Below are 27,654 nucleotides of genomic sequence, written 5' to 3'. Positions count from 1 at the left end.
GTAATTCATCAATTCCTCACAAGTTGTCGAGATGCTTTTGGCTCGTGAGCATGAGACGCCGTTTAACAAGGCGCCTGTTATCCGGGCGCTGTCGATGATTCTCATGATTGTTACCATGTTTTCGGTGTTTATTCGTGTCCTTACGCGTATTGCTACGATGAGGAGATTGCGATGGTCGAGTTTGTTCAAGTCGGATGATATTCTGATCTTTGTGTCTATGGTAAGAATTAAGCTTCGATGACTGATGATGTTTACTGATATTTTAGATCTTTGTTATTGCTCAATCGGGGGTTGTTTATTCACAGGGCGCGAATGGGATGGGAAAGCTTGATGTGTCTTCTGGGCAGACGGCGTTGATTCTGAAGGTGAGTTCGACAGTGAATGGAAGCGACTGATCTGACGGTATCAGGACCAACTCGTATCCGACATTCTCTTTTATCTGGCACTAGCATTTTCGAAGATCTCAGCCACAGCGACCGTTGGAAATATGTCACCACTATCTCACAAGCGAATACTGCCGATCCAAATCATCATTGTAGGCTGGGCCGTTTCTGCGATATTCGTACGAGCTTTCGCATGCTCATTACCGTCATCTTGGGACTACATCAACGGTTCATGCGTCGATCTGGTGGCATTCTGGGCATACGTCGACGCTCTCAACATTATTACCGATCTAATCATCACAGGTGTCACCATCGAGATTCTCGTGCACCTGCAGATGCCACTTGGCACAAAAGTCATGGTGGTTGGTGTCTTCGGCTCACGCATCCTGTAAGTCATCTACGCCACGCATCCATCCACACAGACTAACAAAAGTCTCAGCGTAATCCCTCCCGCCGTGTCTCATATCTACTTCTTCAAACAAGCCCTCGAATCATCCACGCCCATCTTCACAATGTGGAAGCCCACCGTCATCGTACAAGTAACCCAATGCATCGGTATAACCACCACCTGCATCCCTTTTTGGTGGCGCTTCCTCAAGAGTCTCGAATCAGGGCAGATGGGAGCAGGCGACATCTTCGGCGCACTCAGCAAAAGCAACAATAGCAAAAGCGGCGGGACGACGAGAGGGACGGCGAACAAGTCTAGGTCTAACCACACGCTGACGTCGGCGTCGCAGGCTTTCGAACTGACGAGCAGGCAGGGGGATGTGAAAAAGTTTGCGCACATTGTCACTGATCACGGCAAGGGAGGAGCTTCGTGGGATGCGGCGCGGCAGAATAGCCAGGAGGCCCTTGTTGATCCTGCTGCTGGGATTGCACACTGAGTGACCACTCGGATCTTAATTGCGGTTGGTACCGGTATATGTCTCTAGCATTGATAATGGGCGGGCCGAACCCTTGTAAATAAAGTGGGATGGTTTAAATGGTGTGGCGCAATGCATGTCCCTGAAGATAACAAGGATCAAATACCTCTGTCCACTCTGCCTCTCCCGTTCGTTCGTACAGTAGTTTCATCCTACGTGATATGCACGCCTCATGCAAAGCTGGGAATACCTCCCCTACTCGGCTGTAGCGCCAACAGGTGGTTCTACCTCGCGTTCCACCTGTACCGTTACCACGACCGCCAGGGATGGTTCGCCGAACTGTTTGTCACATCTGACAGGCATGGGATGGGTTGTATTTAACTTATTTGCTGCAGACAGAGTTTCTTTTTTAACCTTTCCCCCAACTCCCCCTCCCCCGTCTTGAGGGTCATTCATTTATTTGCAGCGCAGACTGCATATTTTCTTCTTTGCATCAATTCTGTACCCATTTTGACGGCGATCACTATGGCTACTCAGTTCGAACTCAACGATATGCCTGCTGCGAAACATCCCCGATCGACGGTCGAAGACGCTTCGGTGTCTAGTGATCAGGATCACATGGACAATGCGCAATTGGCAAAGCTTGGAAAGAAATCAGTTCTCAAGGTATACAACATCAATTCACCCCTTTGAAATGTAATTGACACGAATGTAGAGAAACTTTGGAGGCTGGACAATTCTAGGCTTTAGCTGCGCCGTCCTCGTCACCTGGGAGGGAACCCTCATGAACTTCGCGCCCGGTCTCAGCAACGGAGGAAGCGCGGGCCTCATCTACGGCTACATCTTCGTCTGGATAGGCGTCCTCAGCTCCTTCGCGTGTCTCTGCGAACTCGTGTCGATCGCCCCGATGGCTGCTGGCCAGTACCACTGGGTCGCTATGCTTGCGCCGCCACGATACTCGAAATATCTCAGCTACATCACCGGATGGATGAACTTGGCTGGGTGGCAGGGGACGTCTGCTGCTGCGGGTTTCCTCACTGCTACGATGATTCAGGGTCTTGTTATCTTTACGACGCCGTCTTATGATGCGAAGACGTGGCATGGTAGCTTGATGATCTGGGCTTGTGTCCTGGTTGCTATCATTATTAACACTGTCGTTAGCGCTTTACTTCCGATTCTGGAGGGAATGATCTTGATTCTGCACCTTATCGGCTTCTTTGCTATTCTCATAACGCTTCTTGTCTTTCGCGACAATGACAATGGCACTGAAGTGTTTACTGAGTGGCGCAACTCGGGCAATTGGCCCACTCAAGGTCTGTCATGGTTTGTTGGACTTTTGGGCTGTGTCTTTTCATTCACTGGTAAGTCCCGATTCCGGCATCAATCATTCACTCAACTAACGTGTCTTAAGTGTCGACTGCTCCTTTCACGTAAGGACCGCCATTCTCAAACGATGTCTGTGTGACTAACTATGTCTCAGATGTGTGAAGAAGTCAGAAACCCCTCTCTGATCGTCCCCCGTTCCATTATGGGCAGTATTACCATCAACGGCCTTCTCGGCTTTGGTATGGTCATCGCCATGCTTTACTCCGCTACCGACATCGACGCAGCCATCGAGACACCAACTGGCTACCCCTTCATGGAGATTTTCTATCAAGCCACCGGATCAAAGGCTGGAACCGCCGGAATGGTGTCACTCATTATCGTCATGACCCTATCTGCTACTGTTGGTGTCATTGCTTCGACATCGCGTATGCTTTGGGCATTTGCTCGTGACAATGCTCTGCCATTCTCACCTTTCCTCTCTAGGGTCCGCTCAATTGCCTCATCTATAAGAACCAACTAACAATTACCAGGTCGAGAGCCGCACCAACATGCCCGTTTGGTCCATCACCACCACCTGTGTCATCTCTTGCATCATCGGTCTCATCAACCTCGGCTCTTCAGTCGTCTATAACGCCATCGTCTCAGTCGCCATCTCTGGCCTCTACGCATCATACTTCATGCCCGCCATCCTCCTTCTCTACCGCCGTTGCGATAAGAACTACCAGATCCGAAACATTCACGGCGACGGACAAATTCTCGAATGGGGTCCTTGGCACCTCAAGGGAATGTTTGGCATCATCAACAACACCTTTGCTTGCATTTTCATCACCATTGTCTGGTTCTTTAGCTTGTGGCCTCCTTCAACTCCTGTCGATGCTAAGAGCATGAACTACGCTTCTCTGATGACTGGCGGAATTGGTATTTTGGCTACCATTTACTATTTCCTTCGTGCTAACAAGATTTACGTGGGACCCAAGAAGGAGATTTAAATAGACATAGTGCGGTGGAGCCTAACAACTGCTCCGATTTTATCATTGTCTAATAGCTCTACAGCAAAAGTTTGTCTAGACTGAGGTTATAACATACATTATTTCCAAGGCATGATTGTCAACTCGGGCCACAGCTTGATCCAACGCTGTACTTTCTTGTGATATGTCTCTTCTGTCATGATCAACTGATTCGGGCGCACCGTCAGGGTAAACATGTCCGAGAATCCCCATGGCGCAAAGATATCCCATTCTCCATCCTCTCTCAATCGAACGCCAATAAGTGCCGTATTGGTCCCCCAAGTAGTCATAGATGCCTCGCTGGATCGATGCTGAGGGCACGGCTTGCCAAACTTCTTCTCATACCAGAGATGCACGCGTGCTTGGTTGCGGATCTCAACTTCAGTAGGAATATCCGCAAAGATCTTCTTGCCGGCCTGAATAACAGCATCCTCAGCCTCCCATGAGAGATCTGAGTCGTCAAAGTAGATCAAGTCGTAGTCGTCAATACCAAGTTCTGGGTCGCGGTTGGTAACGACGTTCCAGACAGTTTGCGTGAGTGCACCAGCGGCGAGGTACCAATTGGGCAGCTTCATCTCAGCAGCGCGCGATAGAACGTTCATGAGTGTTTTGTTGCATTCTATTGCTTGACGAAAGCGATAGACTTGTTCATTGATTGGAAGGAGAGCGGCGTCCATTTTATTCGTAGAGTTGAGGTTGATGAGTTGAGAAGGATGAAAAGTTCACGCTTGATGACGGCTTAACATTAGGCAGCTGCACGTGACATGCAACATCCTGCTTAGCCTTTAGGCAGCAGACTGACACTGCGATCAATTATTCAGAAATTATTATGAAGTCGAATTCTAATAATTATATCTACTGCAATCTACATGAAGGTCCTTGTTCTAAGGAAGGCTGACTAACAAGTCCCGAAGCTTGGGAAACTTCGGTGAGCCCATTCCCGAGACCGGATCCCATCCCTTGGCCGCCTTGAACCCTGCCGTGCCGCAACCTGGATTAGAGCCTTGGGTAATCTATCAACGTTAGGAAAATCCTCAATGCTTAGTGGATAATGCACTTACATCAGTGAAAACTTCAGGATGCTGATACAGAATCTGGTTCAAGAAACCGATTGGTTTCTTCCCCGCTAGCAATCGCTCATCGTTGATCCTGTTGATCATCGCAGCGAACATTGGAGCTGCAGCGCTGGTTCCTCCACTGATAGTAGTCTTTCCATCTTGGAGGAAGGTGACATTCGCCCCCAAGAGCGCGACATCAGGAAAAGCGCGTCCGGAGATGTTGTATGTTCCCTTGGGGTAGTGGGGGTTGTTAGCGGCTAGATAGCTAGTGACAGCCTTGCGCTGGTAAGCTGGCTGTGCGTTCATGTTGCTGAAACCGCCTAGAATACGTCAGCAAAGATATCACCACTGCTCTATGAATGAACATACCTCCAGAGTAAAAGTTGTGCTTGGGATCAAAGACAGCAACTTCATTGGTTCTGCTGCCAGTAAAGTTGACCTGTGTCGCTCCAACTGCTGTGACGTAGGGACAAGATCCCGGGAAAAGAGCGTTGAAAGCTTCCTTCTTGTTATCATAAGGATTCACCGTACACTGTGTAGCACCTTGGACACCACGATCTCCAGCAGCGACAAGAACACTAACACCGCTGAGAGCCAACTTCATCCACTCGTGGCATTGACGCTGGATGTAACGGCGAGGCAGAGTCTGCTCATCAATCGCGAAGGAGATTGAAACGACGTTTGTGACCTGATACTTGCCGCACATAGCAGGGCCCTGGAAGCCACCACCAAAGACAGGGAATGTAGGATCAAGATCAGGATCATCACCACCGTCATATTTGCAGTAGCTTGCGTCAACAGCGTCGAGGAAGTCATTTGCAAGACCTCCCTTGTTGTTGTAGGGGACCTGGAACATGGTAACGGTCTGGGGATAAACAATGGGGTACGACATTTCGATGTCGAGTAACTCTTCGCCTTCAATGGGTTCTCCTTCTGCTACGGCACCGTTGATGCTCTTGACTTTGGGTTTTGTTCCCTTGGGGATGAAGGGTGCATGCTTTGCCCAGAATTGGTTGAGATCAGCTGGCTGGTATGGGTCGCCGTATCCAAAGAGACCCATTGAGTTATTCTTCGCGGCCTTGGTTCCAAGAGGAACACCGTAGAGCTCTGTTATTAGTTAGTAAGGAACGGTAAAAGATTTCTCTATTTTACTTACTCCGGATGCAAGCTGGAGTCCAGCTTTCGCTACAGTTGCGCAGATCATCTGCCACTGGAAGCTTGTATGGCGGTGGCAGAGTATCAAGAACAGGCTTGACTGCACGGCTGCGCTTGGTCTTGCCAGCTTTCTGAGATGGAGCCAAATCAATGAACTCAACATCGTCCTGAATTGCAGACGGAACTGCGTGGTCGGTAGGTTCGAGACGCAGTTCACCAGTCACATCATTGTGCATAACATGAACGCCAGCACCGAGCATCTTCCCAATTTGCTTGGCCGGAGCAGAGAACTCTAGAACAGCAGCTGCCTTCTTGAGATGAACTGAGGATAAGTCGATGCCTGCATCTTCTAGCCATTGCAGGACTTTTTTCTGTGAGCTGTCGCTGGGTTTAAAGAAGTCTTGCTATAAGATTGTTAGGTGAGAGAAGTTTCACAGCGGATTGGAGATAGACGTACGACTTCCCTGAGCTCAAGATAGTGACCAAACTTCTCCGAACTAGGATCCGAGATATCCATCAACAAAGCTTCTGCTTCAGCAAGCTTCGGCTGATGGAACGCGACAGCAGCGCGAACCACTTGATCCCCAGACACGGCTTTCCATTGCGATTGAGGAAGAGCACTGACGATCCGCGCACTCAGAAGCGCGACAAATGCTGCGTGAAAATGCATTGCTTTATGGTCTCTCGCCAAGACGGGAACAAGTTGAAGACAGGTCTTGGCAAGTTAGAAAACATGGAAGTTAAAGGGGAAACATTTTGTATTTCGGTGAAATCGGCTAGAACGGTCGGGCCCTGTTTCAAGACCTCGTATTTAAGCCGGAACTAATTTTAGATGGTTCTCGTGATCGTAAGAAGCATAGCGTTGATGATAACAGACTAGTTAACCTATAGTGGCCGCATATGGCAAGATCAGTTCACTTTTCTCTGCTAACTCTTCGTATTTCTACATGATTTTCACTTAGGTCAAGGTCAATGCATGAGTCCATTCAGACTGGAACAATGTCAACCAATTGCAGTTTTCTTATGTGATTAAACTATTTATTTAAGAAGACGAAGACCAGAACGCTAACTTAAGCTATCTAGATCATGGAATAAACTTCTCTCAGTAATCTACATTTAGGCAATGGAATGAATTGCTAACATCACCATCAGATAAGGTTAGGTCACGAATTGATGACAGTTATTCGATGGGCACAGACCGAGCTTGAAATGGATATAATAGTCACAGGTGCAGAGTAAATCCGGACTCATCACTACAATGCGATACCGAGCTGCCCTCCGAATTCTTTCTAATTTTACACGTCGATCTGTGAAAAGCTTCAGATTACGCTCGGCCCTTTCTATGCCGAGATTTCCAGAATGCTTCTGTGATGCCCCCAACAGACAAGGTTACAGGCGGGGAAGCTGGTCAATATTTTAGCCTAATATGCGGACATGAGTAAATTCACTGCATGCGTTATGTCAACAATGCATTTGCCAAAGGTCGTTCACAGAACTTCTAGTAAATTGACCATTCTGAGTCTAATCAAGGCCGGCCAATGGTTCGGCCAACAGCCAATTGTTCCGCGATATTCTTAGCCAGGATTTGGTGAAATGCTTGTGTTGGATGAGCGCCGTCGATATACATGTACTCAGACGCGTTGTATTCACAATTGTCAGACTTGAAGTCTGGGGTAATCGTGCCACTATCGTATGTCAGTCTCCATGATGTCAGAATATTAGATAGGTCGTTTTACCTCTTGTAGTCTGCACAGAATCCTGTACTCTTATACATTGCGGTCTCGGGAAATTGAGACGGATCTTCGGTAACAGCAGTGATCAAGGGTACAATGTCAAACAAGAAAAAGGTGCTGTGAGATAACTTGCGGTCGAGCTGTTTCAAGAGTTGTTGGAGCTGTTTGTTCCAATTTTCAGATGCGGCCTTGAGAGTTGGAGCGATGGGCTTTGGAACGTTATTTGGGAAAAGAGATTGCGGTGGCGTCGAGATGAAGAGGAACTGGCGAGCGCCGTGACCGTGGAGGTCAGTTGTAAGCTCGCCTAGGCGCTCCATGATCTTGATGACCGTGTCATTCTGGTCAGCGTCATTGATAGTGCGGTAAATATCGTTGATGCCGATAAAGACTGTATATAGCGTGTGCTTTGGTGAAAAGAATTTCGACCCTAGTTGTTGTAAGTAGGCGTCGAATCTGTTGACCTGAGTAACCACGTCGTTGGGTCCAGTCTTGACGATGTTGATATCAGTGACAGCACCACCGACAGCCATGTTATATAGCAAAACGGAAGATTGGTTGTATCGCGTAGTCAAGTACATTGGCCACATTTTGCCATTGGAGCTTGTTTTGCCGGTATTTCCGAATGGGTTGGAGCTGGAAGGCTGAGTTCCTGAGGTATTAAACCGAGTGTCTGTCCATGAATCACCACTAATGACATAGTCAGACTTACAATAACTACAAATAGCGGATTACCAGTAAACTTACAAAGACACAATTTTTTTTATCTTGGCAAAATCAAACTTCTTCTGAGACTGCTTGTCGACCGAAGGTGCTGCTGCTGCTGTTGCTGCATGTAGCCAAGTGGCGAAAGAGATCAAGACGAACAGCTTCATTTTGGAGGCAGAATTGACAACGATGAGACAAAAGACAGTGCCTAGAGATCTAGAGGGTTAAAGTCAAACCTGGGGTCTTGGAGGACTTAAAATAGGAAGCCATTTCTTCAATCTCGGTGGTCGATCCCCCGAAGACCAGATTAACATATTTCCAGAAGACGGAACATTTTGGGGGTGAATGGTGCTAACGCTATATGCCATCTGAAGAGTTAAGCTAAACAATAGTCAATCAGCACCAGGCGTCTGGATTTAGATGATCAGGATATTTAAAGGCAAGCCCAGTGGCCGAAAGCTTATATTCGCGCCAGGTCACAACAATGTTCAACGGACAGCATCAGGACCAACAGTTCAAGGCCTCAGGGACACACTGCCGCCTACCAAATAAGGTGCTTTGAGTCCCCTGGTTAAGGCAAAACGTTAGTGGGGAGCTTAGTTGGAGTAGTGGAGTTCAGCGGGGAGCAATGCCGGGCCAAAGGAATCAACAGTGAAGGCTGCTATCTCAACTCACTCGGAGGCTGAACTCAACGTCATGGTATCAGCCTCCAAAACAAACGGAGATTAGATGAAGCCTATCGTAGGGACCCACGAAAACCAACTATGACACGTTCATCAATGTCTCTGATAACTCACTCCAATACGGAGTAGGCCTCAACGATAACGGTTATCGGCCCCGCCAACACTGATAAGCCATCACGAGACACTCTCCGTGGTAGAGTGCGGGGTAATTGTCGGTCTGTCCCGAACGGAGGCGACCGCTCTTTGCTCCTATATCGGGAAGGTCTCCGCCTCACCATATCATTCTATCCCTTCTTCATTTCCTCCATCTACCAACAAAATCTATCCCAAAATGCCTTCAACTTCAATCTACCAGTCCGTTATTTATCCCGGCAACCACGAAAAGTTGGACAAGCCAAAGGACACACAGAACTTCATCGACAACAAGCTTGTCTCTTCAAAGACGTCGTCATGGATCGAAGTTCATGACCCTGCGACCAACAATGTCATCACCCGTGTTCCTGAGAGTACTAACGATGAACTTCAAGAGGCAGTCAAGTCAGCTAAGGCTGCATTTCCCGGGTGGAAGAGGACGAGCATTATTAAGCGGCAGCAAATAATGTTTAAGCTGACGCATTTGATCCGGGAGCATATGGATAATCTTGCGACTAGCATTGTTACGGAGCAGGGAAAGACTTTTGCTGATGCAAAGGGCGATGTTCTTCGTGGACTGCAAGTTTGTGAGACTGCTTGTGGAATCACCACTCAGCTCGGCGGTGAGGTCCTCGAGGTGGCGAAGGACATGGAGACACGATCCTACCGAAATCCATTGGGTGTTGTTGCAGCCATTTGCCCTTTCAACTTCCCAGCTATGATTCCACTGTGGTCTCTTCCTGTAGCGACCGTCACAGGCAACTGCATAATCGTCAAGCCATCGGAACGCGATCCGGGCGCTGCTATGATGATTGCTGAGCTCTGCAGAGAGGCCGGCTTTCCCCCTGGCGTCGTCAACGTCGTCCATGGATCAAAGGACACAGTCAACTTCCTTCTGGACGAGCCTGAGATTCAAGCTATCTCCTTTGTGGGATCTAACAAGGCTGGAGAGTATATCTACCAACGAGGATCAGCCAACGGAAAGCGCGTGCAAGCGAACCTTGGAGCCAAGAACCACGCTCTTCTGAGCCCAGACGCCAACAAGGATCATGCCCTTGACTCAATTGCCGGAGCTGCTTTTGGTGCTGCTGGACAACGATGCATGGCGTTAAGTGTTTTGGTCACTCTTGGAGATGCGAAGCAATGGTTGCCGGATCTTGTTGCCAAGGCGAAGAACCATATCGCTGGCAGCGGCTTCGACTCAAAGTCGGATTTTGGACCTCTGATCACACCTCAAAGTCGCGATCGCTGCAATGCTCTCATCACAAGCGCCGAGAAGGAGGGTGCCAAGATTCTACTTGATGGTCGAGGATATAAGCCTGAAGGTTTCCCCGATGGCAACTGGGTAAGTCAAACACGTTCTACATACAATCGTGTCGCTAACATGATACAGGTCGGCCCTACAGTAATCTCTGGCGTCCGCCCAGACATGGAATGCTACAAGGAAGAAATCTTCGGCCCCGTCCTCCTCTGCATGGAAGAAGAAACCCTCAAAGACGGCATCGACCTCATCAACTCCAACGCCTGGGGCAACGGAGCCGTCATCTTCACAAACTCTGGAGCCAAGGCTTCTCTCTTCCAGCAAGAAATCGATGCTGGACAAGTCGGCATTAACGTGCCGATCCCCGTTCCTCTGCCTATGTTTTCTTTCACAGGAAACAAGCGCAGTGTGGCTGGAACTGGTCTTGCGAACTTTTATGGAAAGGATGGTTTGAGGTTTTATACGCAGTGGAAGACTGTTACCTCGCTTTGGAGGGCGGATGAGGCGAGCACGGGGCAGAAGTTGACGAGCATGCCTACCAATTCTTAGATGTGCGTTGGCGGTTTTTCTGGGCAAACTGTGATTAACTAGACTTTAATCAAATATGTCACTAGAGACTCATGATTACTCTTGCCGCAGTTTCGAAGTCAGCAGTGAATTCTGGGAGCCTGCAGAGCTGAAAGGACCCCTGTCAATAGCTGCATGCCCATGGCGAAGCATTGGCTCAGAGCATCCGCCACTACAGGGATAAATCGAGGTCACTCCGTCAGCAAACACAACCCCCTCAATGCATTTTCTCTCCTTCATTTCATAACCATCAGGTTATTGGACTTGGCCAGCCGATTGTTCTACTTTGGTTCTCTGGCACCGTCGCTATGGTTAGAAATCATCCTGAGGATCCCTTCCAGCGCAGAATTCTTGTCGATAGAACCTCATCGTCCTACTTCATTCGGTCGCAGCTTGTCGGTGCTATCCATGGCCGCATTAGTGCAGAAACGGAGCAGCTAGCCACGCTATTGGTCTTGTCGTTCAGCTTTCTACCTCGCAGGGCAAACGTACGAATAAAGTCAGTAAACATCAGCGTTGAATTTTGCGGGAATGAGGACTGTCCAATCATCTCTGCAATGGCGCCTGAAGGGCCGGTCTTTGCCGTAAGCTATTCTCCCTCATATCAGCCTGTATCCTGTGCTGTAGGTCTCACTCTCTAAAGTTCGAGAATATTATCGAAGAGCCAACGATGAATGCTAACGCTGGGGTTGGCATCATTGGTAACCTGGGTGTGGAGGTAAGAGGAAACGTCTTGGTAGAAAGAACCTCAAGCGTCGTACTCAGCGGCTACAAATCCCTCAAATTCCTGAGAGGAAATGCGCTAGGCCAGTCAAACGTCGCCAACTGGTCTATTATGGAGGACCCGACTCTCAAAGTTGGTGTTCCGCCTTATCTGCAAACGGCCATTTTAGTCTTACGAAGAGCAGATGAGATCTTCAAGGCCAACGTCAATGTCAAAGCTGATGTTTCCGGGTTCTCGTTCCGAAATTTGCAAGATGGTCTTCTCGACAGTGAAGATGATCCCGTAATATTTGATCCGGGTGCAGGTCCTCTGATACCCAACGAGCTGACAGGCTTGGATCTGCATGACCTTGGATCCGTTGATCTCTCACAGCTTTACAAACTACGACATGTTATCGATAACGACGACATTATGCCCCGGATAACTATTGGCCAGACTTTTAGAGACCTTTTCCCAAAGGATAGGGTGAACAACGACAAGGCCGAATCATGGTTCATTGATCTCTGGGACAACAATACTGCTGCTGATGCACGAAACGTACTTCCCAAGTCATTGGATCGAGACGAGTTGGCAAAGTACTTCTCTTGGATATCAGAGACACCTGTATGTTGGTCTACTCTGATATTGGAACTTTATTACTAATTTTACTAGAATAATGAGACCTCGGCACAAGCGGATCGAGGGGAACAACAGACCCAGCAACAGCCGAGACCTACTCATTTCTGCAACTTGATGTATGTCCTTAACAATTATGGATAGGCTTTGGTACTGACAGGGCAATTTAGTGCAAGGCAGTCAAGGGAGAGTCAGCTCACAACTTTTAACAAGTTAGAAAGCCTCCTCAACGAACCTCCTGTCGCACTACTATCTGACTTTTTCGAACTCCCGGACGACTTCGAAATCTCTCGACGACATGACCGCGGAGGCTTTCAGATTTTCGATGGTAAAGACGGCAGTAAGGCATTCAAACGTGAGTAAGCTTCAGCATTGTACAACAAACCACCACTAATCTAAGGCCCAGTATATATCATGCAGACGCCATTCTACAGCACAGGATTCTGGTCATTACTTCTTTACTCCATGGTCGATAGCACTGTGGCAGGAAACTCCAGCAAGCTATCCGGTGTCATCCAAGCTGATGCTGGCGTTGATCTAAAAAGGACTTTCAGCGACGTGCGTGACCTTATCGGAAGACATGGCCACCATCGGACTCTGTTACCGGTGCAGCTATTCAGGTCCCACTACGAAACGACTTTGTCGGCTTTCAATTCTATTCAAGCTGATGTTGGGATAGTAGATGAGAAGCTCCTGCGGCAATTTGAAGAGCAGAGCAAGCTAGATGATGCAAGTAATCTATACCGGGATTTAAGCATGACATTGCACAAGTGTAGCATGAAACTTGCTGAACTTGGTCGCCGACGAAAGTTTGAGGAGGAACTTGGTACGAAACTGCAGCAGGATTTGAAGAATGACAGTAAGCTGAGAGTCGTGGTGGAGATATACTCTAGAATGTCACAGAGTCGGGACTCGGATATTGAGAGTCTACCCGGCAAGATTGAGAGTCAACGAAATGTTGTAAGTTCACCGTCAATTCGCTTGAGTCCAACAACTTATTCACAGTGGTAGCTGTATAATCTAATCACGCAGCACGATAGCTACCTGCAAGCTAGGCTGGCTAGAGAATCACTCCGAGACTCAAAGGCGATGAAGACACTCTCCATCTTGACGATTCTATTCCTACCTGGAGCTTTCATCGCCACCATCTTCTCTACGAATATGTTCGAGTTCATCTCCAAGAACCAACAAGTCAGGATATACTTTGCGATAGTCATACCTCTCACCGCTGTCCTGATGATCTGTTGGGTTCTCTGGTTGAAGAATACACCTGAAAGGGGCGATGCAGAATCTGGTTTTAAATATCGACCAGTAAGAAATATGAACTGGCACAAGGAGGGAAAGGAAGACTGATGCGTAGCTACAAGATATGATGGGAAGAAATTCATTGAAAGGCGGCTCCCAGGCACATGTTCATCCCGCTCTTGGTGTTACTGTCCAACTCTGAGCCTCGAACACCAAATCTCCACTCTTGCGTAAGGCCTCCAGATCTATGAATACCCTCAAGCCAACTTGGCCTGACTCTAAGCCATGAACCCGGAAAAGGATGTAGACCTTCTGACGTTGTGTATCAGTGTTCACACTTTCACCAAACGACTGCATCTATAATTCTGTTAGTAGGCATATCTCGACACAAAGGACCGAAGACTTTACCCTTGCATACTGGTGTTTACTCATATAGAATGGCGTGTCGAGGCGTGCCGATGTTGTGGTCTTGACTTCAATGTAGTACTCTGGTCGCTCCTTTCTCCAGCTATCTTCGAGATACCCTTTTTCGATCAGATAGTTAGTGAATGTTCCTGTCTTGTCATCAAAGAACAGGTCCCCTTGCTCTGATCCATACCAATTCCCGAGAGAGTTGTAGTCAGGGTGTATGCTGGCATGATGCCTGACAGTACTTTGCCAGTTATCTCGAGACCATCCGGGGAGGGCATTGGGAATGGATGAAAGCAACTCAAAGACCTATTTATCTTTTAGTGAGAAAGTATCATGGTATGAGAGGCGCCCACTTACATATAGCTCGCCAGCGGCACCAACCATTCGCTGCCACTCGGTCTGATCTCCAACATAGAACCTGAACAGCCCAGAACGAGCTGTACTCTCAGCAAGACTTTGTGAGATTGCAGCCATGTCAAAGACCGAATTCTTGTGCGGAAATGTTGAGATGCGCGCCACATTGACAGCCTGAATAAGCAAGGCTTGATACGGAGTAGTCGCGTCACGGATTACCTGAGCAGCGCTCACAGCAGGGACAGGAGATCTAATAACTGAATGCGGTGATGGAGATGGGGAAGGAGCAGCGTTGTCTCGTCGTCTCTCAGGTGTACGTGGTGGTTCCGGGGTATACTCTGGCAATGTACCCGCCTCGCATATCCCATAATGTTGGAGGATACGTCCAACATTAGAAGGCTTAGCTTGAAGGACACTGGCAGTGACCATCACCGCTTGAGGGTTGACAGGGGCGTAATGGGGAGTCCAGAAGCTGAGCAGCGAACATCCGCGGAAACTCAGTTGCCATACAGTAATCGCGATCGTCATCGTCCTCTGGAATGTAGAACTGCCACTTGGCGAATAAGGCCGATTTGAAGTGCATTCCACTTTTCGCAAGCGGTACTGTGATGACCTTGAAGCCATGATACCAAGTGATGCTGGTCTTTATGTCCGGATGACGGAAGACCTCTACCTTACGGATCGTATCTTGAAGGTTGTAATTTCTTACCGTGGGCTTGCCGTCGCTGAAATGCGAAGAGATCCTATTTGGTCATGTTAGCCCATAAACAGTTTGATTGAGAGGTTTTGTGACGAACATAGCAAGTGCGGCAGATTTGCTAGCAATATCATGGGCGATAACCATGTCCTCAGTACCTTGAGATTCATCAACTGACGTCTTTTCCGTTACGACATTGGAGAGGTATCGCTTGGTCAAGCTCAACCACTCAATGACTGGCCTGAGACGATGAATCTCTTCAACAGAGAAATCGAGAAGGTTGGCCTGTGCCTTCAGGGCGGCTGCGTATAGAGGTCTGTCATTTATACAGAAATCTCCCATTGCATTCATAGACTGAACTTCTCCGGATGGCAGCTTGACTGGAAACACTCGACAATCTCTTATCTTATCCGCATAGACACTCGACGATGCTGTATCTGCAGCGAGGGTGTCAAGAAGCGACCAAAGAAGCTTCTTGAGGTCAGGAATAGGCTGAGCAGTGTTGCCGACATTCTGGAGAATTTCATAGACAAGGGAAGGACTCAATTTGGGAACCTCGAGGAAGGACACGAAAAGGGGCGAAAGATCTGGATAGAGAGATTCCAGACTGATCTCGTCCTCACTGGAACATTTATTATAAAAGACACATTCCGAGGCTTTGAACCACTTCTTGGCTTCTTCGCCAGGTCGATAAATGAGGGGGGAATCTCGAAATGCTTGCCTACAAGCTCGTCAGTAACAGTGCTGAAGGATATAAACGGACTGCGAATCCTTTTTCTTACTTGATGATAAGCGTATTGATCTCGTTGAGGTTCTCCGTCTGTGCCTGGAGGATTTTGTAGAGCTCCATTGTCACCGCCGAGTAGTCTTTTGTCTGGTCCAAGGAGCGAGACAAGTGACGCAGCTCACTGAGCACGTCATGCTCGGTTATGTCACGAATGGAAAGGGTCTTACTGAAGAAGTCTTCCAGCTTTTTGCGATCCCCGGGCTCCATTTTGGTCAGTATTGGGGACCATATAGACCGTAGAGGAATGTAGACATTAATGCCCTCAGGCGCGACCCACAGGCATGCGGACTTGTTTGCCCAGTGTTGCTCACGAGTAGATCCCTTATCATCTCCTGGGCGGAGCGGTGTACAGAGAATGCACTTGCTGTTGCTGAACAAGTTTCTGCTTTGGTTAGTATGGTGAGTCATTAGTCTGTAACAGTAGCGTACCTGATCTGTGTTTGAACCGTAAAGGTAGCACTCAAAGAGCCATCTGGAACCTGGGAATGAAGTTTCAGGTACAAGTCAGTAACAGCTTGTGATATGTCACTTGTCATTTCCGTGGTAGCTTTAGAAATGGAGCCCAACATCGCCAAGGTGAACTTGGTGTCGTCTTGAGTCCCATTACCACAATGTTCCGCCAATTCGAGCCATGCAGGAACGTCCTCGTCTTTCATCGGTTCATCAAGCTCCAGAAACGGCATGTCATCCACCGACGCAAAGCTTTTCTCACAGCTTTGTAGCAGCTTTGGCAGCGGAAGCAGAGTCTCCTCCAAAGGATGCCTCACATCATCCGTGCAGAGAAACTCCATTCTCTTCATAAGCGCAGTCCCCTTTTTATCATCAACCCACTGCTTTTTGACTTCTGACTTCTGAAAGTTCAGCATGAGTCTGTGAAGCGTAAGACCCGGGTAAGCTTTGACGAGAAACTTATACTCCGGCGAGTAAGTCTTGTCGGCTTCTGCAGGCGGATCCCGAACAGAGAACAATTGAATCTTTTCTTCGCAGTAGAGAATGAAAAATAGCCATTGCATCCATGTTCTATCATGTCCGGCTGATGGGCTTGGCGGATCTTCAAGATAGGCTGGATGCACGAGTGATACGTCTGGTGGTTCAAGGCCCTCTGGAAATGGGGGGTTGAGGATTTTCCCGGGAGCCACTGGTCCTTCACCTGGAAGGTATACATACTCATGCTTTGGGCGCTTGACACGTAGCTTCTGGTCAAGAATAACCATGATTTCTTGCTCCTCCTTAGTGATCATGTCTTTTGGCTCAATCCGATAGAGAAACACAAGATGGGCCCTTGACTTGGCCAGGTCGAGCTTCCCGACTTGAGCAGGGTCTTTATACATGTTTATGATCTTTGCTCGGACTTGCTGAAAAGTAAGCTTCCTTGGGCCAAAGACTTCATAAAGCTTCCGACAATGCGGATTCGCCGTGGCAGCTGGCAGAAGCATTGGGAAACCAAGATCTCCAGGGATGGGAATGCCATCAATCATGTTGTCATAAAATGGGTAGCCCTCTTCGTTGTAACTGGCGATTCTGAAATCTCCCGAATCAAGAGGAATGATATTCAGGTGGCGAATACAAGTCTTCCAGTCCTGTTGCGCATCATTCCAAATCTTGAAGAGGAGACGCGCCAGTCTACTATGCCAATCTTCATCTCGCTCCTCATAGGTTCTCGTCTCCCATTCACGGCGCTCGGTGAAAGATTGCAGCCTCGATAAGACTTCCGAGTCCGGCAGGTAAGCTAATCCATACTGACAGAGAATATCGAGATCCTGGGACTCGTATTCTGAAGATGGATACATCTCCTGGAGCAGATCAGGCAATAATGGCTCGCCATACTGGTCCAATTGATCCGCAGAAAGGCGCTTGAGAGAGGCTGCTCTTGAGAATTCGCCCCTTCCCGTACGTAAAAGCGGTATGCTGGAGAATTTGGATCCCAAAGTGCTGCCGAATGTGAGCCAGAATGGATCTATAGTGCTTCGATTGGTTTGACGAAGGAAACGCATCCATTTGTATTCTGTACCAGGCTTCTTGCAGAGGTCTTGGACTGCCGTTACCAGTGTATCCTCAACTACCGTCTTAATTTGAACATTTCTATCTGAGAATGCAACAAGCTGTTGTCTCGTGGCATCGGCAACGAAGTCAGAGTGGATAAGAAACTGGGTATACTCATCAGCTGAATATCAAGCCACACGGATAGATGTACTAACGCTCAGCCCAGTCTCAGAAATTGGCATGAACGCAAATGCCTTCTGGGACTCGACAATAGGTTCGCCTTTCACATCAACGGGAAACGCCAGTGTAACTTCTGCACTGGAGGTATTTACTGAAGTATCTGGAGCGGGTCTTCGGTTTGGGTTGGCCGGTAAGCCCGTTGCCGTTGATTTGTAGACGAGATAACGATTCCAGGTCTTAAGCTGGCTAGGACCGAGCTTCTTGGTTGTTGTGATTCGAGTTCCAGAACCGAATAAATCTCTGTCGAGAACTACATCTTTCGAGCGCTGAACTTTGTTATCCTCACCTAGTACCGTAATCTTCAGTGACCGTAGGTTCTTCATGAACAGTAGCACGCTGTCCGGTGTATCCCACAGCTGGCTAATGAAGCTACTCCGTAGATCTTCTTTGTTCTGCTCTTTCAGAAACAAGATGATCCTTGTCCGGTTTCCGAACAGACCGCCATATGCTTCATAGTCCTTCACATGGCTGGGAAGAATGGGTGGCTCGGTCCAGTGAGGTCTTACCATTCCAATACCAGGATCTCCATCTTCATGCTGGAGGTAGAATGAGTAAGGGCCAGATTCGATTTGGACCTTGAAAGCGATAGTGAACACAGACTTGAAGCCTACGTCTGGCTGTCCGATGTAGCCAGACGTACCATCCTTGGTGGACTTTCCGAAATCGCAGAGAGCTTGGACGTTGCTGTCCGTGAAGCCGTCTTCGTTGCTACCAACAATCACCATATCTGGAGTCACGATGAACTGAACACCTGGATTCGCGCATGCGGCCCTTGCACGAGTGAACTGGTTGTCGTCCGCATTCTGGAGCAGCTCGAACACGACATTTATGTTCCCCGCAGCCAGCTTCTCTACAAGCCTAGCGAGAGGTTAGATGCGGTAAGTATTTGGAGGTGGTGGCTTGCTCTGTAGCAGTAGCATGAGACTTAGAGTTGGTTTTCAGAGCCTCCTCTACTACGCGTCGTATATCGGCAGGCATCGCATTCAGCTTTGCCGCCTCGATGTAGCCATGGCCGACGGCAATCTTCTCAATAAGCTGTCGCGCTTCGTCGCGAGCGTGAGACCCAAAAATGGCGCTCATTGCGATTCCACACGTTTTCCGAGTTATATTCAAGATAAAATCGTGGAAGAAAGTCGAGGCTGTGGAGGAGAGCGGGAACTAAGATTTAGTTACGAGATTCAAGCCACGCCGCATGCTCATCCCAATCAGACCATCTCCCGTCTGTCTTGACAGCCCTCAGGCAACTTCGCTGCCGTTGTGATTAGTTGCTTCCAGATAGGTTAGTGCAAGGCAAGGATGTTTTCAGCTCTCAGGGTCTGTAACAGCCACTTTCTGCAGGAGCCTAGTCTAGCCTCTGAGCGAGGACTTTACACTGGCTCAATTCGAGGATCGGCATTGTCTGTGTTCAAGTCGAGCGCGTAGCTAGCTCTTCTCATTGGCCCTTTCCGAGAACAATTCACCGTTATCGAGTGGTGAATCAACCAGCCTGGCTATCTGTACCCGTGACCGTTGAATTGCCCGTGGGATTATAGATTCTCCGTTCGCCGATTTAGTTTTCCTTGCAAGTGTCCTAGGTGTGTCTAACTTATTACAGTACTGTCAATGTAATCCCGTGTAACAGCAGCGGAGGTAGAAGATATCATGCCTATCTGTATAAACATTAGATGATAGAGGTCAAGCCTCCATCTCCAATCCAGCTTGACTTCGCAAACACCAGTATCAAGACGCTGGTTTTCTTCCCCAAAGGAAATGAACAGGAAGATAGAGGTGAATTGAAGGATCCTTGATCTCATTCTTGACCTTTGCCATAAAAACCTGTATTTCCTCCTGTGACCAACCAAGCACGGCCGAGAAGATCTGCGGTGTGTATGATTCAATAGCCTTAGCCTCTTGAATAGACTGATATTTCCCAATTTCCTTGAGCTTCGGGTCTTTGGGCCACGACCCGAGTGGCATCTGTTGAAACGTTAGATATTGGTCAGATGGTAGTTAAATCTCGCGCATACCTTGCGTATCTCTTCCCGTACGTTCTCAAAGCCAGCAGCTATCAGCTTGTCCTTCCACAGAGGAGCACAATCGATTGGCTTGCCGAACTTGGCAGATCCCTCACACAGCGTCTTTAACCATAGCTGGGCGTTGACGGCCTTTTCGTCCGTACCATCATCTGATAAAAACGGCGCCGCAACTGCTTGCATTTCGATATAGCCGCCAGGAGCTAGGTGTTGTAAGGCTTGCTGGAAGAACCGATCGTCATCGCCAATGCAGCCTTCTAGCTCCCGTGCGTGGATAAAGTCGAACGGCGTATGATAAAGCCATTCAGCCTCGAAATCGTCTACTTCAAATCGACAATTTGGTGGAGTCCTACGGTTAAATTAGTCAATATCTATCCGTGGACTTGAGGACAATTGCTATACCACTCTGGTTGAATAGGGCTAAGGTCCGTCCCTAGGACCGAAGCTGAGGGAAAGTCACTGAAAAGCAAAGTTAGGGAGAATAAACCATGCAAACCACGTAATGATTGACTTACTCGGCAAAGTCTATCGCCCAGATACCAGTGCCAGTTCCCAGATCGAGAACACGTTGAGGATGGTCACCAATAGGCGCCAAAAATAAAGCACCGTCTAGCATGAGAGAGTAAATGTGATGTACCAAGTCCATTCGCGTTTGCTCTTCTTCGTCGTTGGGCTGGGAGAGATTACATCAGCATTTTGATCTCAATAATACTTGGTCGTCAAAGCTCTGCGTACCACGAAATAGGCACCTTCACGAAATGCATGATACCGGCGGCCGTTCTTGATCGTCTATTAGTAAATAGTATGTTTGGATCGTCGGGTTAACACTACCATGTATCTATAGTTGAGAATGCTAGAGTTGATTGACGACGTCTGGCTGGCAGACCCCTCCCTTTGTGAAATAGTGTTAGTCGTAGCGAGAGCCATTGGTGTCGATAACTCACGACAGGTTGTATGTGGAATCATTATCTACATTTTCCTCTTCCTGGACTTAGTTAGCACAGTGCTCAACGGAAGTGGTCCATAGGAAACATACGTCAACTTCCAAGGGATCTTCTCTTGGAGGAGAGTGAGTTTCAGCTACGAGTCCCTGGCTCGGGCTCGGACTCTTGTCATCTGCCATGGCTACGATAAAGTTGAGAGAAATTGCAACATGTGCGGGGTTTTTTTCCAACTGGGCTTTCGGTCTGCATTTATGGCCCGACCATTCATCACATATCACATTGCATGATATCATCCCTGTAAGCAGCAGCCAACCGAAATTGAAACCCAGTCCTCGCTACCAGGCGCCAGGTTATTGGGCAGATGGCGATCAGCATGTGGATCCAATAGAGCTAGATATTTACCCATTGGAATGGTAACATGAATCTGACATCAAATCTGTTTCATTTTCCTGGATTACTGTGACCTCATTTGAATCCTCCGAATCATCATGTCTCGCCTTCCTGTCAAAAAGATCCTGCTTACCGGCGCAACAGGCTATGTCGGTGGTACTATTCTCGAGCACATCGTGAAAGCCCAAGACGAGGTTCTAAAAGGCCTCACCATCGATCTCCTCGTCCGAAGTGATGACGCTGCCGCCAAACTTCGCTCGGCTTACGGCGACCGCGTGAATCCCATTCATTGGGATGGTCTGCAGGACGTCGACTACATCAGAGACATCGCATCCAATTACGAGCTTATCATCAACACTGGCTCGGGTTTTATTCCAGACGGAGCCGAAGCTTTTGTGCGGGGTCTCGCCCGTCGCGTTGAACCAGACGTTCCTCCGCCTTGGCTATTGCACATTTCAGGTTGTAGCAATTTAGCTGATCGACCACTTACTCAAAAAGCATATCCGGATAGAGAGTGGCATGATACGGACGGAAATGCTGTTTATGAGTTTCTGAAGTCTGAGGACGCGCGAGAGCCTTATCCTCAGAGGACCACCGAGGTTCGTGTCTTGACTACAGCTGAAGAGACTGGTGTGCAAGCTGTCAGCCTCAATACGCCAGTGATCTTTGGGGCTGGCAAAGGTCTTTTTAACCAGCAGGGCATTATTATACCTATCATAATGCGCTACGTTATTCAGCACGGATACGGCTTCAAGTTGAACGAGACTGCGAACTGGGACTGGGTTCATGTTGAGGATCTTGCGGACGCCTTTGTGCTTCTCACTCGAACTATTCTGGAGCGGGAAGACCATGGAGTAGGCTATATTCCAACTGGAGAAAATGGCATTCTCTTTCCAGCTGTCGGGAGGGCTTTGCAGACTGAGATCATGCAAAGGTGTCTTGACGTTTCGTTCGATGAAGGAATATTGCCTCGTGAAGATACGCCTCCGTCAAAGGAGATTAGGGATGTTACTTTACAAGAGCTGGCGGATGAGATAACTGCTGGCCTTGTTGATATGGCGGAACGCGGATGGGCGGGTACGAAGTCGATGAAAGGTACTGAGTTAAAACGGCTCGTTGGTTGGAATCCTAGTCGTTTGGAAGATGCTTGGAAACAGGATTTTAAGGATGAGCTTGAGGCATTGAAGTCTGGGAAGAGGCCATGGACACTGGAAAGCTGCATTGGTAAGGCTGGATAGGTCAATGAAGTACTGCTTTTGCGCGCCTGAGATCAGATATTCTCCACTTGCCGATGCCGCTCTCGACCAGAAGATAGGAGCCCTAACTTTAAATAAGCTAACTTGTCCCAATACCCTCAGCCTAAACCTGTATCACGGCAGCGGCTGCAGATCTAGACTAATCTAGGATTCCAATAGTGCTTCACTCTGCATTTTATGGCTTTGGCTGGCCAATCGAGATTACAAATGACTGTCTTAGATTCTCCAGTTTCCTTTAACAACACGAGGTATCATCGACCCTTTAAGCTTACTCTCCCGCCTTTTCCCAAATAAATTGTAGACTCCCTTTTGTCCCTCTCGCATTGCCCTGACTCACTCCAGAATACCTCCCAGTTACTGCTTTTAAAATGTCGACGGCAATGAGCTCGTGTCTAAGGCGCATTGCCAAAGAGCTTCAAGACTGTCAGGACACCGGTGTTAAGGTGCATCCATGCTACGCAGATGACTTAACTCATCTCGAAGCTTCTCTTTCAGTTCCGTCAGATACACCTTACTTCGGAGGCACCTACAACACCTGCGTCGTGATTCCTGATGACTGTCCATTCTCTAAGTCGTGAATGAAGTTTAATAAAAAGAAATATCATCCGAATGTCAATCATGAGACATTATGGACCACAGCTTGCAGCGCATATCATAGCCTACTGCCAGGCTCTGAAACTGACGATGCTAGGGCGACATTGCACCAGGTTCTCTTGGCTCATAGGAACCAACCAATGCTATCAAGTCCACCTTGAGCACGATAGTCAAGCTGCTTCAACAACCTGACTCAAATTTCTCTGACAATGAAGAAGCGAACACGCTGTTTTTGAAGAATAATCCTGTCTTCAGAGAAAGTGCTCAGGATTGGGCCGTAAAGTATGCCGGTGCTCCAGCTGCGGAAACGGACAGGTTTGTTTATTCGATGCCTTCCCATTCTCTTATGAATAACAGAGCCACTTACCATCAGTAGTGCTAGTTAGGGCGGGTACAATCGAAATTTGATCGTGCCATTCATTGATATGGGATATGACAAAGAGGCAGTTCTTGAGGCGTTTCAGTACGTTGGAATTGATCGCAATAATGTCGAAGACTATACTCTGGAGGAAGCCTATGTAGGCGATATTATGTTAAGGCTATCTGACGCCTTATATTGGCTTTGTGTCGCCGAAGAAGGAAGGAAAAGCCGTGTCAGCGACATTCACTGGAGCTCAGACTGTTGTAGGTGGCCAGCTCCCATCTAGTTTGCCATGATCTAGGAATAGAGATATGTCTATACTTACTCCATAGCCTTGCGGTAGATCTGCAAATATTTAGGATTCTTACTTTCAGGCCCTTTTATATCATTGACTTCATAGTAACGACTCACAAGACTATATATACTATTGTACATGGAGTACCCCTATTTACGCACGTTTGACGAGCGAAGTACGCCTCATCGATTACTGGAATGCTGCAGCCCTGGTGTGGCCGAGTGGCTGAATGATGGTCCCTTTCACTCGGTGCACTGATCCCGGATTTAAGGACCTTGGCGTTGTTTATACTTCGACTTGATTGAGAATATCCGAAATCGTCGCGGCTAGAACGCCACTTTAATCAATCATTCCAGACCACAATTCCTAACAAAACCAGGCTGATAAATCAAGTCTGGTCCCTTGACGAATGCCCTGTCGAATTTCCTATTTCGCTCCCCGAACATGGAGCGATTCAAATTACAGGTCGGCATAATAGCCCTCTCATTCAGGGTTGCGGCAGCCCAAGCGCCGACAGGGCTCCCAGAATGCGCCGTATGTCTTTTTTTCGATCTTCCAATCGTGCTATTGGCTGATTTTTGATCTAGACCGACTGCCTGATCAAAATCGTCACCGAGCCTGCATTCTCCAACTCGACGCAGGAACAGCTCTGTCACAATGAGATGTTTAGCGCTACGGTAGGCAAGTGTTTATCGCAAGCCTCCACTGCGATGGAAACTTTAAGTACATATTACCTCTATGAATGACCTGGCGCGCTGAATACTAATCTTCACTTGCGCGGTAGGAACAGTAAACATCTCTGCAACTGAGTGCGGTTTGCCGATGCGAAATGACGGCGTGGCATTACAAATATCAAGCTGCACGATTTTCAATCTCGCCATAATGTTTTCAGCTCTCAGATTCGTGTGGGAGTACTTTGAGAGGTCACATTGGGGACTAGATGATACTTTCATGCTCCTCTCAATAGTGAGTGCTGCTTCAAATCGCTGACGGCGAACTAACTGGGATGTGCTAATTGTCAGAAGGGATTTCTGATAGTGCAAGCAGTGCTTATACAATTAAGTCAGCAGATCTTCCTTGATACCAAGGTTAACAAGGAAATGCGCTAATCGTTTAATAGTGGTCGAACATGGCGTTGGTCGAGATGTTTGGACACTTTCTCACGGCGAGATTGTAACCTCGTTCAAGGTAACTTTCCCGATGTTAATCTTGGCTACACAGCTGACCGACCCAGTTATTCTTTTTTGAGCAGCTCAACTACTTTCTACTCCTCGGTCTCGTCAAAGCATCCATCCTAGCGTTTTATCTCCGAATCTTTCCCGATCACAAGTTTCGCATTACAGTTTGGCTCACACAACAAATATTGAACCTCAGCTCAACCATGGTATGCCCGATTGTGATGCTTACCTCCAAAACGCCTGTTCAATCAAATTGGGAATCGTGGCAAAGTATATATCCCTATGGAAGAGTTCGGGCCCAAGAGCTGTTATTCTTGACGCATGCGATACTCAACATCACGCTTGATGTGTGGATGGTCATAATCCCGATAACGCAGCTTTACTATCTAGGCCTGAAGATCAGAAAGAAGATCGGGGTGATTGCGATGTTTAGCGTTGGAGTCTTGTCAGTCTTTCTATTACCTCTAGGCGGTATATACGAATGCCGAATTCTTATAGTCTCGTAATATGTAGTGTCATGAGGTTTATCTACCTCAGGTCATTCCTATCAGCAAAGCAGGGCACAGGTAAGCCCTGCCCAATACATTGCCGGTCAAACATAATCTTTGCAGAGAATCACGCTCTCATCGCACTAATATGGGCTTGTATCGATCCCTGCATGGGCGTCATGGTGGCTGTTCGCCAAATATCCGCCAGTTTGTACGAAGGGCTCGAAGCTCTGCAACAGGCCAGTCCAACCTTGTCGGGGCGCAGTATCGTTCATCTACCGGGATCTTCAAAAACCGTTCGCTGGACCTTCTATCCGACGGCATTACTGCGGTTGAGTCTGAGAGATCTAGAGACAAAACGTTTTCTGTTTGCTAGTGTTGGTAATAAACAATGCCATATTAATATATTATAATCAGCCTTGGCCTGCGGTTCTGACTCTGTATTTCGGATACGAGAACCTGGCGATGCGCTACACCCAGTTCCAGAAGAACTACTCTGTAGAGCCAACAGCAATCGAAGCTTTGAACTAGGGACCGGTTACATCGGAAACCTAAATTGATTACTTTATCGCAGTAGCAGAAAGTAACTTTCTCGGCTAAACTGATACTTCGTATCAATAGCCCAAAGTGGGGGCATATAGCCAGGTCCTTGCATTACATAGAGATTAGCGGTAACATCACGTATTGCAGAGTATATAAGCAAAGTTAGGCCATTAACTGGAGAAGCTAGGAACTATTAACACGAACAACATACCTGGAAATACTTTTTGCTATTTATTACTCATTGAAGCTCTTGGTACGGCACTGCAGACATTGCAGGTTTGAAATATCGATCGGCGTCAACCTGCTCTTTACTTATTAGCTTTGAAGTATGTTCTCCTTGCGGGTGGGTCAATCAATAAGCTGACTATCTCTCGATCAAACCTTGTAGCATCCCTCTCGTATTGATACTCCATACATCAGATGATCAGACAAGACTCACTACCGCTAGTCATGAACCCGACGATGGACCCAGATCATCGGATAGCCGGTGCGGAAAGTAGGCAAACTCTGTTAAATGCCGCGAACTTTAAATCAGACAAACACGAGGCGGTCTAGAGATTGGGGGCTATTTCTATTATATAAATCCGCCAGAAGGTCCTCGTTGATGTGATCCTCTTCATCCTTCATCACAATCCTTTTGCATCAGTCAGCATCATGAAGCTTGCCTCTTCTCTCTTTCTCATCGCCAACGTGGCTACTGGAGCACTTGCTCTTAAAGGAGATGGCGCCGCGTGTGAGTTGAACATCGAGTGTCTCAGCGGATACTGCATGCCTCATACAGGCTCGGACCAATACGTATGCTGGGGTGAGCGCCGTAAGGGAGGTCAGTATCATCTTGCTATCTACTGTCAACTCGACAATAGGAAGTCGCTAACACGAATTACTTCTGGTAGACTGGTGCAACGTCAACTTCACCGGAACTGTGTGCAACAGAGGACTGACGTGTAAATCTTACCAGGGTAAGTTGCACTTATGGGCTATAGCCGTCCTCCGATATAAGATAAACGGCACAGATGCTAATTCTACTCTAGGAAGCTTCTTCCTTGGTAAGTGCACCTAAAGGCAGCTAGGAGGTCCTAGCTAGATAAGTAGTAACACTACATCATATATGCTTATTCTCTTGACATTCTTTTGCCCCTGCTGGGTTGCATCTGGTGGCGCAGTAACCTTTGCAGTGTCACGCAGATGATGTGCCTCTATATCCACACGACTCGTGTTAGATGCTTTTTCACTGTTTACTGGCGATTGTTGCATTTGAACTTTATTTAGCGCATCTGCATTGGCAAACAAATAAATAAACAAATAAATATTTCCAATGTCTAATTGTGTCACGCCAACACGTGACCCCAGCAATGGGATCTGAGTCTCGAAAACAAAGCCGAAACTTTCTTTTCGTGTCCCCTCAGTACGGTCAATCATCGTTGCAACACTCTCACTCTGTACGGCCGCCTACGTGACGATGGTACCGCAGAACCTCTATCTCTCTTACAAGAGGGACACAAAATACCTGTTGTACTGGATGATCAACGTGTACAATCGTCTGCTCAGATCCACTGATGGAGATGCTCAATCGGCCGCCTCTGTCAACACGACAGGTCAAACCACAGTAAATGGTCTGATTTCCATGTCGACACTCATTTCTGAGCACAAGGAACCTGTACCCA

At 47.8% G+C, this 27,654-nt stretch overlaps 12 protein-coding genes across 12 annotated transcripts in view; 7 read left to right on the top strand and 5 right to left on the bottom strand.

Annotated features, from left to right (window-relative positions):
- Positions 1-31: 31 nt before the first annotated feature.
- On the top strand, positions 32-1,267 carry FVEG_07675 (hypothetical protein; the record flags this gene model as incomplete). Its single annotated transcript, XM_018896351.1, has 4 exons — positions 32-220; positions 267-365; positions 410-771; positions 823-1,267. 4 exons carry the CDS (start codon positions 32-34, stop codon positions 1,265-1,267), a joined length of 1,095 nt encoding a protein of 364 aa, XP_018753804.1.
- Positions 1,268-1,761: 494 nt separating this feature from the next.
- FVEG_07676 (hypothetical protein) lies at positions 1,762-3,561 on the top strand (the record flags this gene model as incomplete). Its single annotated transcript, XM_018896352.1, has 5 exons — positions 1,762-1,912; positions 1,962-2,607; positions 2,658-2,676; positions 2,744-3,056; positions 3,103-3,561. The coding sequence occupies exons 1-5, from the start codon at positions 1,772-1,774 to the stop codon at positions 3,559-3,561; spliced, it is 1,578 nt and encodes a 525-aa protein (XP_018753805.1). The 5' UTR covers positions 1,762-1,771.
- A 9-nt stretch (positions 3,562-3,570) lies between these two features.
- FVEG_16164 (hypothetical protein) lies at positions 3,571-4,274 on the bottom strand. Its single transcript, XM_018905402.1, has one exon. It carries the CDS (start codon positions 4,254-4,256, stop codon positions 3,660-3,662), a length of 597 nt encoding a protein of 198 aa, XP_018753806.1. The 5' UTR covers positions 4,257-4,274; the 3' UTR covers positions 3,571-3,659.
- Positions 4,275-4,413: 139 nt separating this feature from the next.
- Positions 4,414-6,492, bottom strand: FVEG_07677 (hypothetical protein). The gene is made up of 5 exons (XM_018896353.1): positions 6,250-6,492; positions 5,794-6,196; positions 5,007-5,744; positions 4,641-4,957; positions 4,414-4,592 (listed from the first exon to the last, which is right to left on the bottom strand). Exons 1-5 carry the CDS (start codon positions 6,460-6,462, stop codon positions 4,464-4,466), a joined length of 1,800 nt encoding a protein of 599 aa, XP_018753807.1. The 5' UTR covers positions 6,463-6,492; the 3' UTR covers positions 4,414-4,463.
- Positions 6,493-7,317: 825 nt separating this feature from the next.
- FVEG_07678 (hypothetical protein) lies at positions 7,318-8,397 on the bottom strand (the record flags this gene model as incomplete). The annotated part of the gene is made up of 3 exons (XM_018896354.1): positions 7,318-7,477; positions 7,529-8,239; positions 8,270-8,397. 3 exons carry the CDS (start codon positions 8,395-8,397, stop codon positions 7,318-7,320), a joined length of 999 nt encoding a protein of 332 aa, XP_018753808.1.
- Positions 8,398-9,161: 764 nt separating this feature from the next.
- FVEG_07679 (methylmalonate-semialdehyde dehydrogenase (acylating)) lies at positions 9,162-10,944 on the top strand. Its single transcript, XM_018896355.1, has 2 exons — positions 9,162-10,390; positions 10,439-10,944. The coding sequence occupies exons 1-2, from the start codon at positions 9,245-9,247 to the stop codon at positions 10,853-10,855; spliced, it is 1,563 nt and encodes a 520-aa protein (XP_018753809.1). The 5' UTR covers positions 9,162-9,244; the 3' UTR covers positions 10,856-10,944.
- Positions 10,945-11,181: 237 nt separating this feature from the next.
- FVEG_07680 (hypothetical protein) lies at positions 11,182-13,614 on the top strand (the record flags this gene model as incomplete). The annotated part of the gene is made up of 6 exons (XM_018896356.1): positions 11,182-11,457; positions 11,517-12,200; positions 12,249-12,331; positions 12,383-12,567; positions 12,619-13,172; positions 13,224-13,614. The coding sequence occupies 6 exons, from the start codon at positions 11,182-11,184 to the stop codon at positions 13,563-13,565; spliced, it is 2,124 nt and encodes a 707-aa protein (XP_018753810.1). The 3' UTR covers positions 13,566-13,614.
- Positions 13,615-13,625: 11 nt separating this feature from the next.
- FVEG_16165 (hypothetical protein) lies at positions 13,626-19,009 on the bottom strand (the record flags this gene model as incomplete). Its single annotated transcript, XM_018905403.1, has 9 exons — positions 13,626-13,814; positions 13,866-14,174; positions 14,226-14,656; positions 14,733-14,965; positions 15,020-15,640; positions 15,702-16,088; positions 16,136-17,853; positions 17,905-18,787; positions 18,834-19,009. 9 exons carry the CDS (start codon positions 19,007-19,009, stop codon positions 13,626-13,628), a joined length of 4,947 nt encoding a protein of 1,648 aa, XP_018753811.1.
- Positions 19,010-19,648: 639 nt separating this feature from the next.
- Positions 19,649-21,064, bottom strand: FVEG_07683 (hypothetical protein; the record flags this gene model as incomplete). Its single annotated transcript, XM_018896357.1, has 8 exons — positions 19,649-19,885; positions 19,936-20,290; positions 20,344-20,400; positions 20,457-20,614; positions 20,677-20,721; positions 20,773-20,833; positions 20,886-20,926; positions 20,978-21,064. 8 exons carry the CDS (start codon positions 21,062-21,064, stop codon positions 19,649-19,651), a joined length of 1,041 nt encoding a protein of 346 aa, XP_018753812.1.
- Positions 21,065-21,313: 249 nt separating this feature from the next.
- On the top strand, positions 21,314-22,745 carry FVEG_07684 (hypothetical protein). Its single transcript, XM_018896358.1, has one exon. It carries the CDS (start codon positions 21,374-21,376, stop codon positions 22,511-22,513), a length of 1,140 nt encoding a protein of 379 aa, XP_018753813.1. The 5' UTR covers positions 21,314-21,373; the 3' UTR covers positions 22,514-22,745.
- A 3,874-nt stretch (positions 22,746-26,619) lies between these two features.
- Positions 26,620-27,115, top strand: FVEG_16166 (hypothetical protein). Its single transcript, XM_018905404.1, has 3 exons — positions 26,620-26,813; positions 26,884-26,949; positions 27,022-27,115. The coding sequence occupies exons 1-3, from the start codon at positions 26,645-26,647 to the stop codon at positions 27,048-27,050; spliced, it is 264 nt and encodes an 87-aa protein (XP_018753814.1). The 5' UTR covers positions 26,620-26,644; the 3' UTR covers positions 27,051-27,115.
- Positions 27,116-27,449: 334 nt separating this feature from the next.
- FVEG_16167 (hypothetical protein) overlaps positions 27,450-27,654 on the top strand; it is a gene marked incomplete at its 5' end in the record, with an annotated part of 3,042 nt that continues 2,837 nt past the window's right edge. Inside the window, one exon of the mRNA XM_018905405.1 lies at positions 27,450-27,603. Within this exon, the coding sequence (XP_018753815.1) occupies positions 27,450-27,603 (154 nt within the window). The remainder of the gene's footprint in view (positions 27,604-27,654) is intronic.

This window comes from Fusarium verticillioides, chromosome 8 (assembly GCF_000149555.1).
Source record: "Fusarium verticillioides 7600 chromosome 8, whole genome shotgun sequence".
NCBI classification, from domain to species: domain Eukaryota; kingdom Fungi; phylum Ascomycota; class Sordariomycetes; order Hypocreales; family Nectriaceae; genus Fusarium; species Fusarium verticillioides.
The sequence above is the reverse complement of the archived record's forward strand: the minus strand, read 5'-3'. Positions and strand labels throughout refer to the sequence as shown.

Bases quoted from the DNA above. Each gene is read 5' to 3' on its own strand.
- FVEG_07684 (XM_018896358.1), top strand. From the start codon at position 21,374: ATGTCTCGCCTTCCTGTCAAAAAGATCCTGCTTACCGGCGCAACAGGC.
- FVEG_16164 (XM_018905402.1), bottom strand. From the start codon at position 4,256: ATGGACGCCGCTCTCCTTCCAATCAATGAACAAGTCTATCGCTTTCGT.
- FVEG_16166 (XM_018905404.1), top strand. From the start codon at position 26,645: ATGAAGCTTGCCTCTTCTCTCTTTCTCATCGCCAACGTGGCTACTGGA. The intron at 26,814-26,883 runs GTCAGTATCATC...TACTTCTGGTAG, and splicing joins GGGTGAGCGCCGTAAGGGAG to ACTGGTGCAACGTCAACTTC. The intron at 26,950-27,021 runs GTAAGTTGCACT...ATTCTACTCTAG, and splicing joins GACGTGTAAATCTTACCAGG to GAAGCTTCTTCCTTGGTAAG.
- FVEG_07677 (XM_018896353.1), bottom strand. From the start codon at position 6,462: ATGCATTTTCACGCAGCATTTGTCGCGCTTCTGAGTGCGCGGATCGTC. The intron at 6,197-6,249 runs GTACGTCTATCT...ACAATCTTATAG, and splicing joins ATCTTGAGCTCAGGGAAGTC to CAAGACTTCTTTAAACCCAG. The intron at 4,958-5,006 runs GTATGTTCATTC...GACGTATTCTAG, and splicing joins GCACAACTTTTACTCTGGAG to GCGGTTTCAGCAACATGAAC.
- FVEG_07679 (XM_018896355.1), top strand. From the start codon at position 9,245: ATGCCTTCAACTTCAATCTACCAGTCCGTTATTTATCCCGGCAACCAC. The intron at 10,391-10,438 runs GTAAGTCAAACA...AACATGATACAG, and splicing joins GTTTCCCCGATGGCAACTGG to GTCGGCCCTACAGTAATCTC.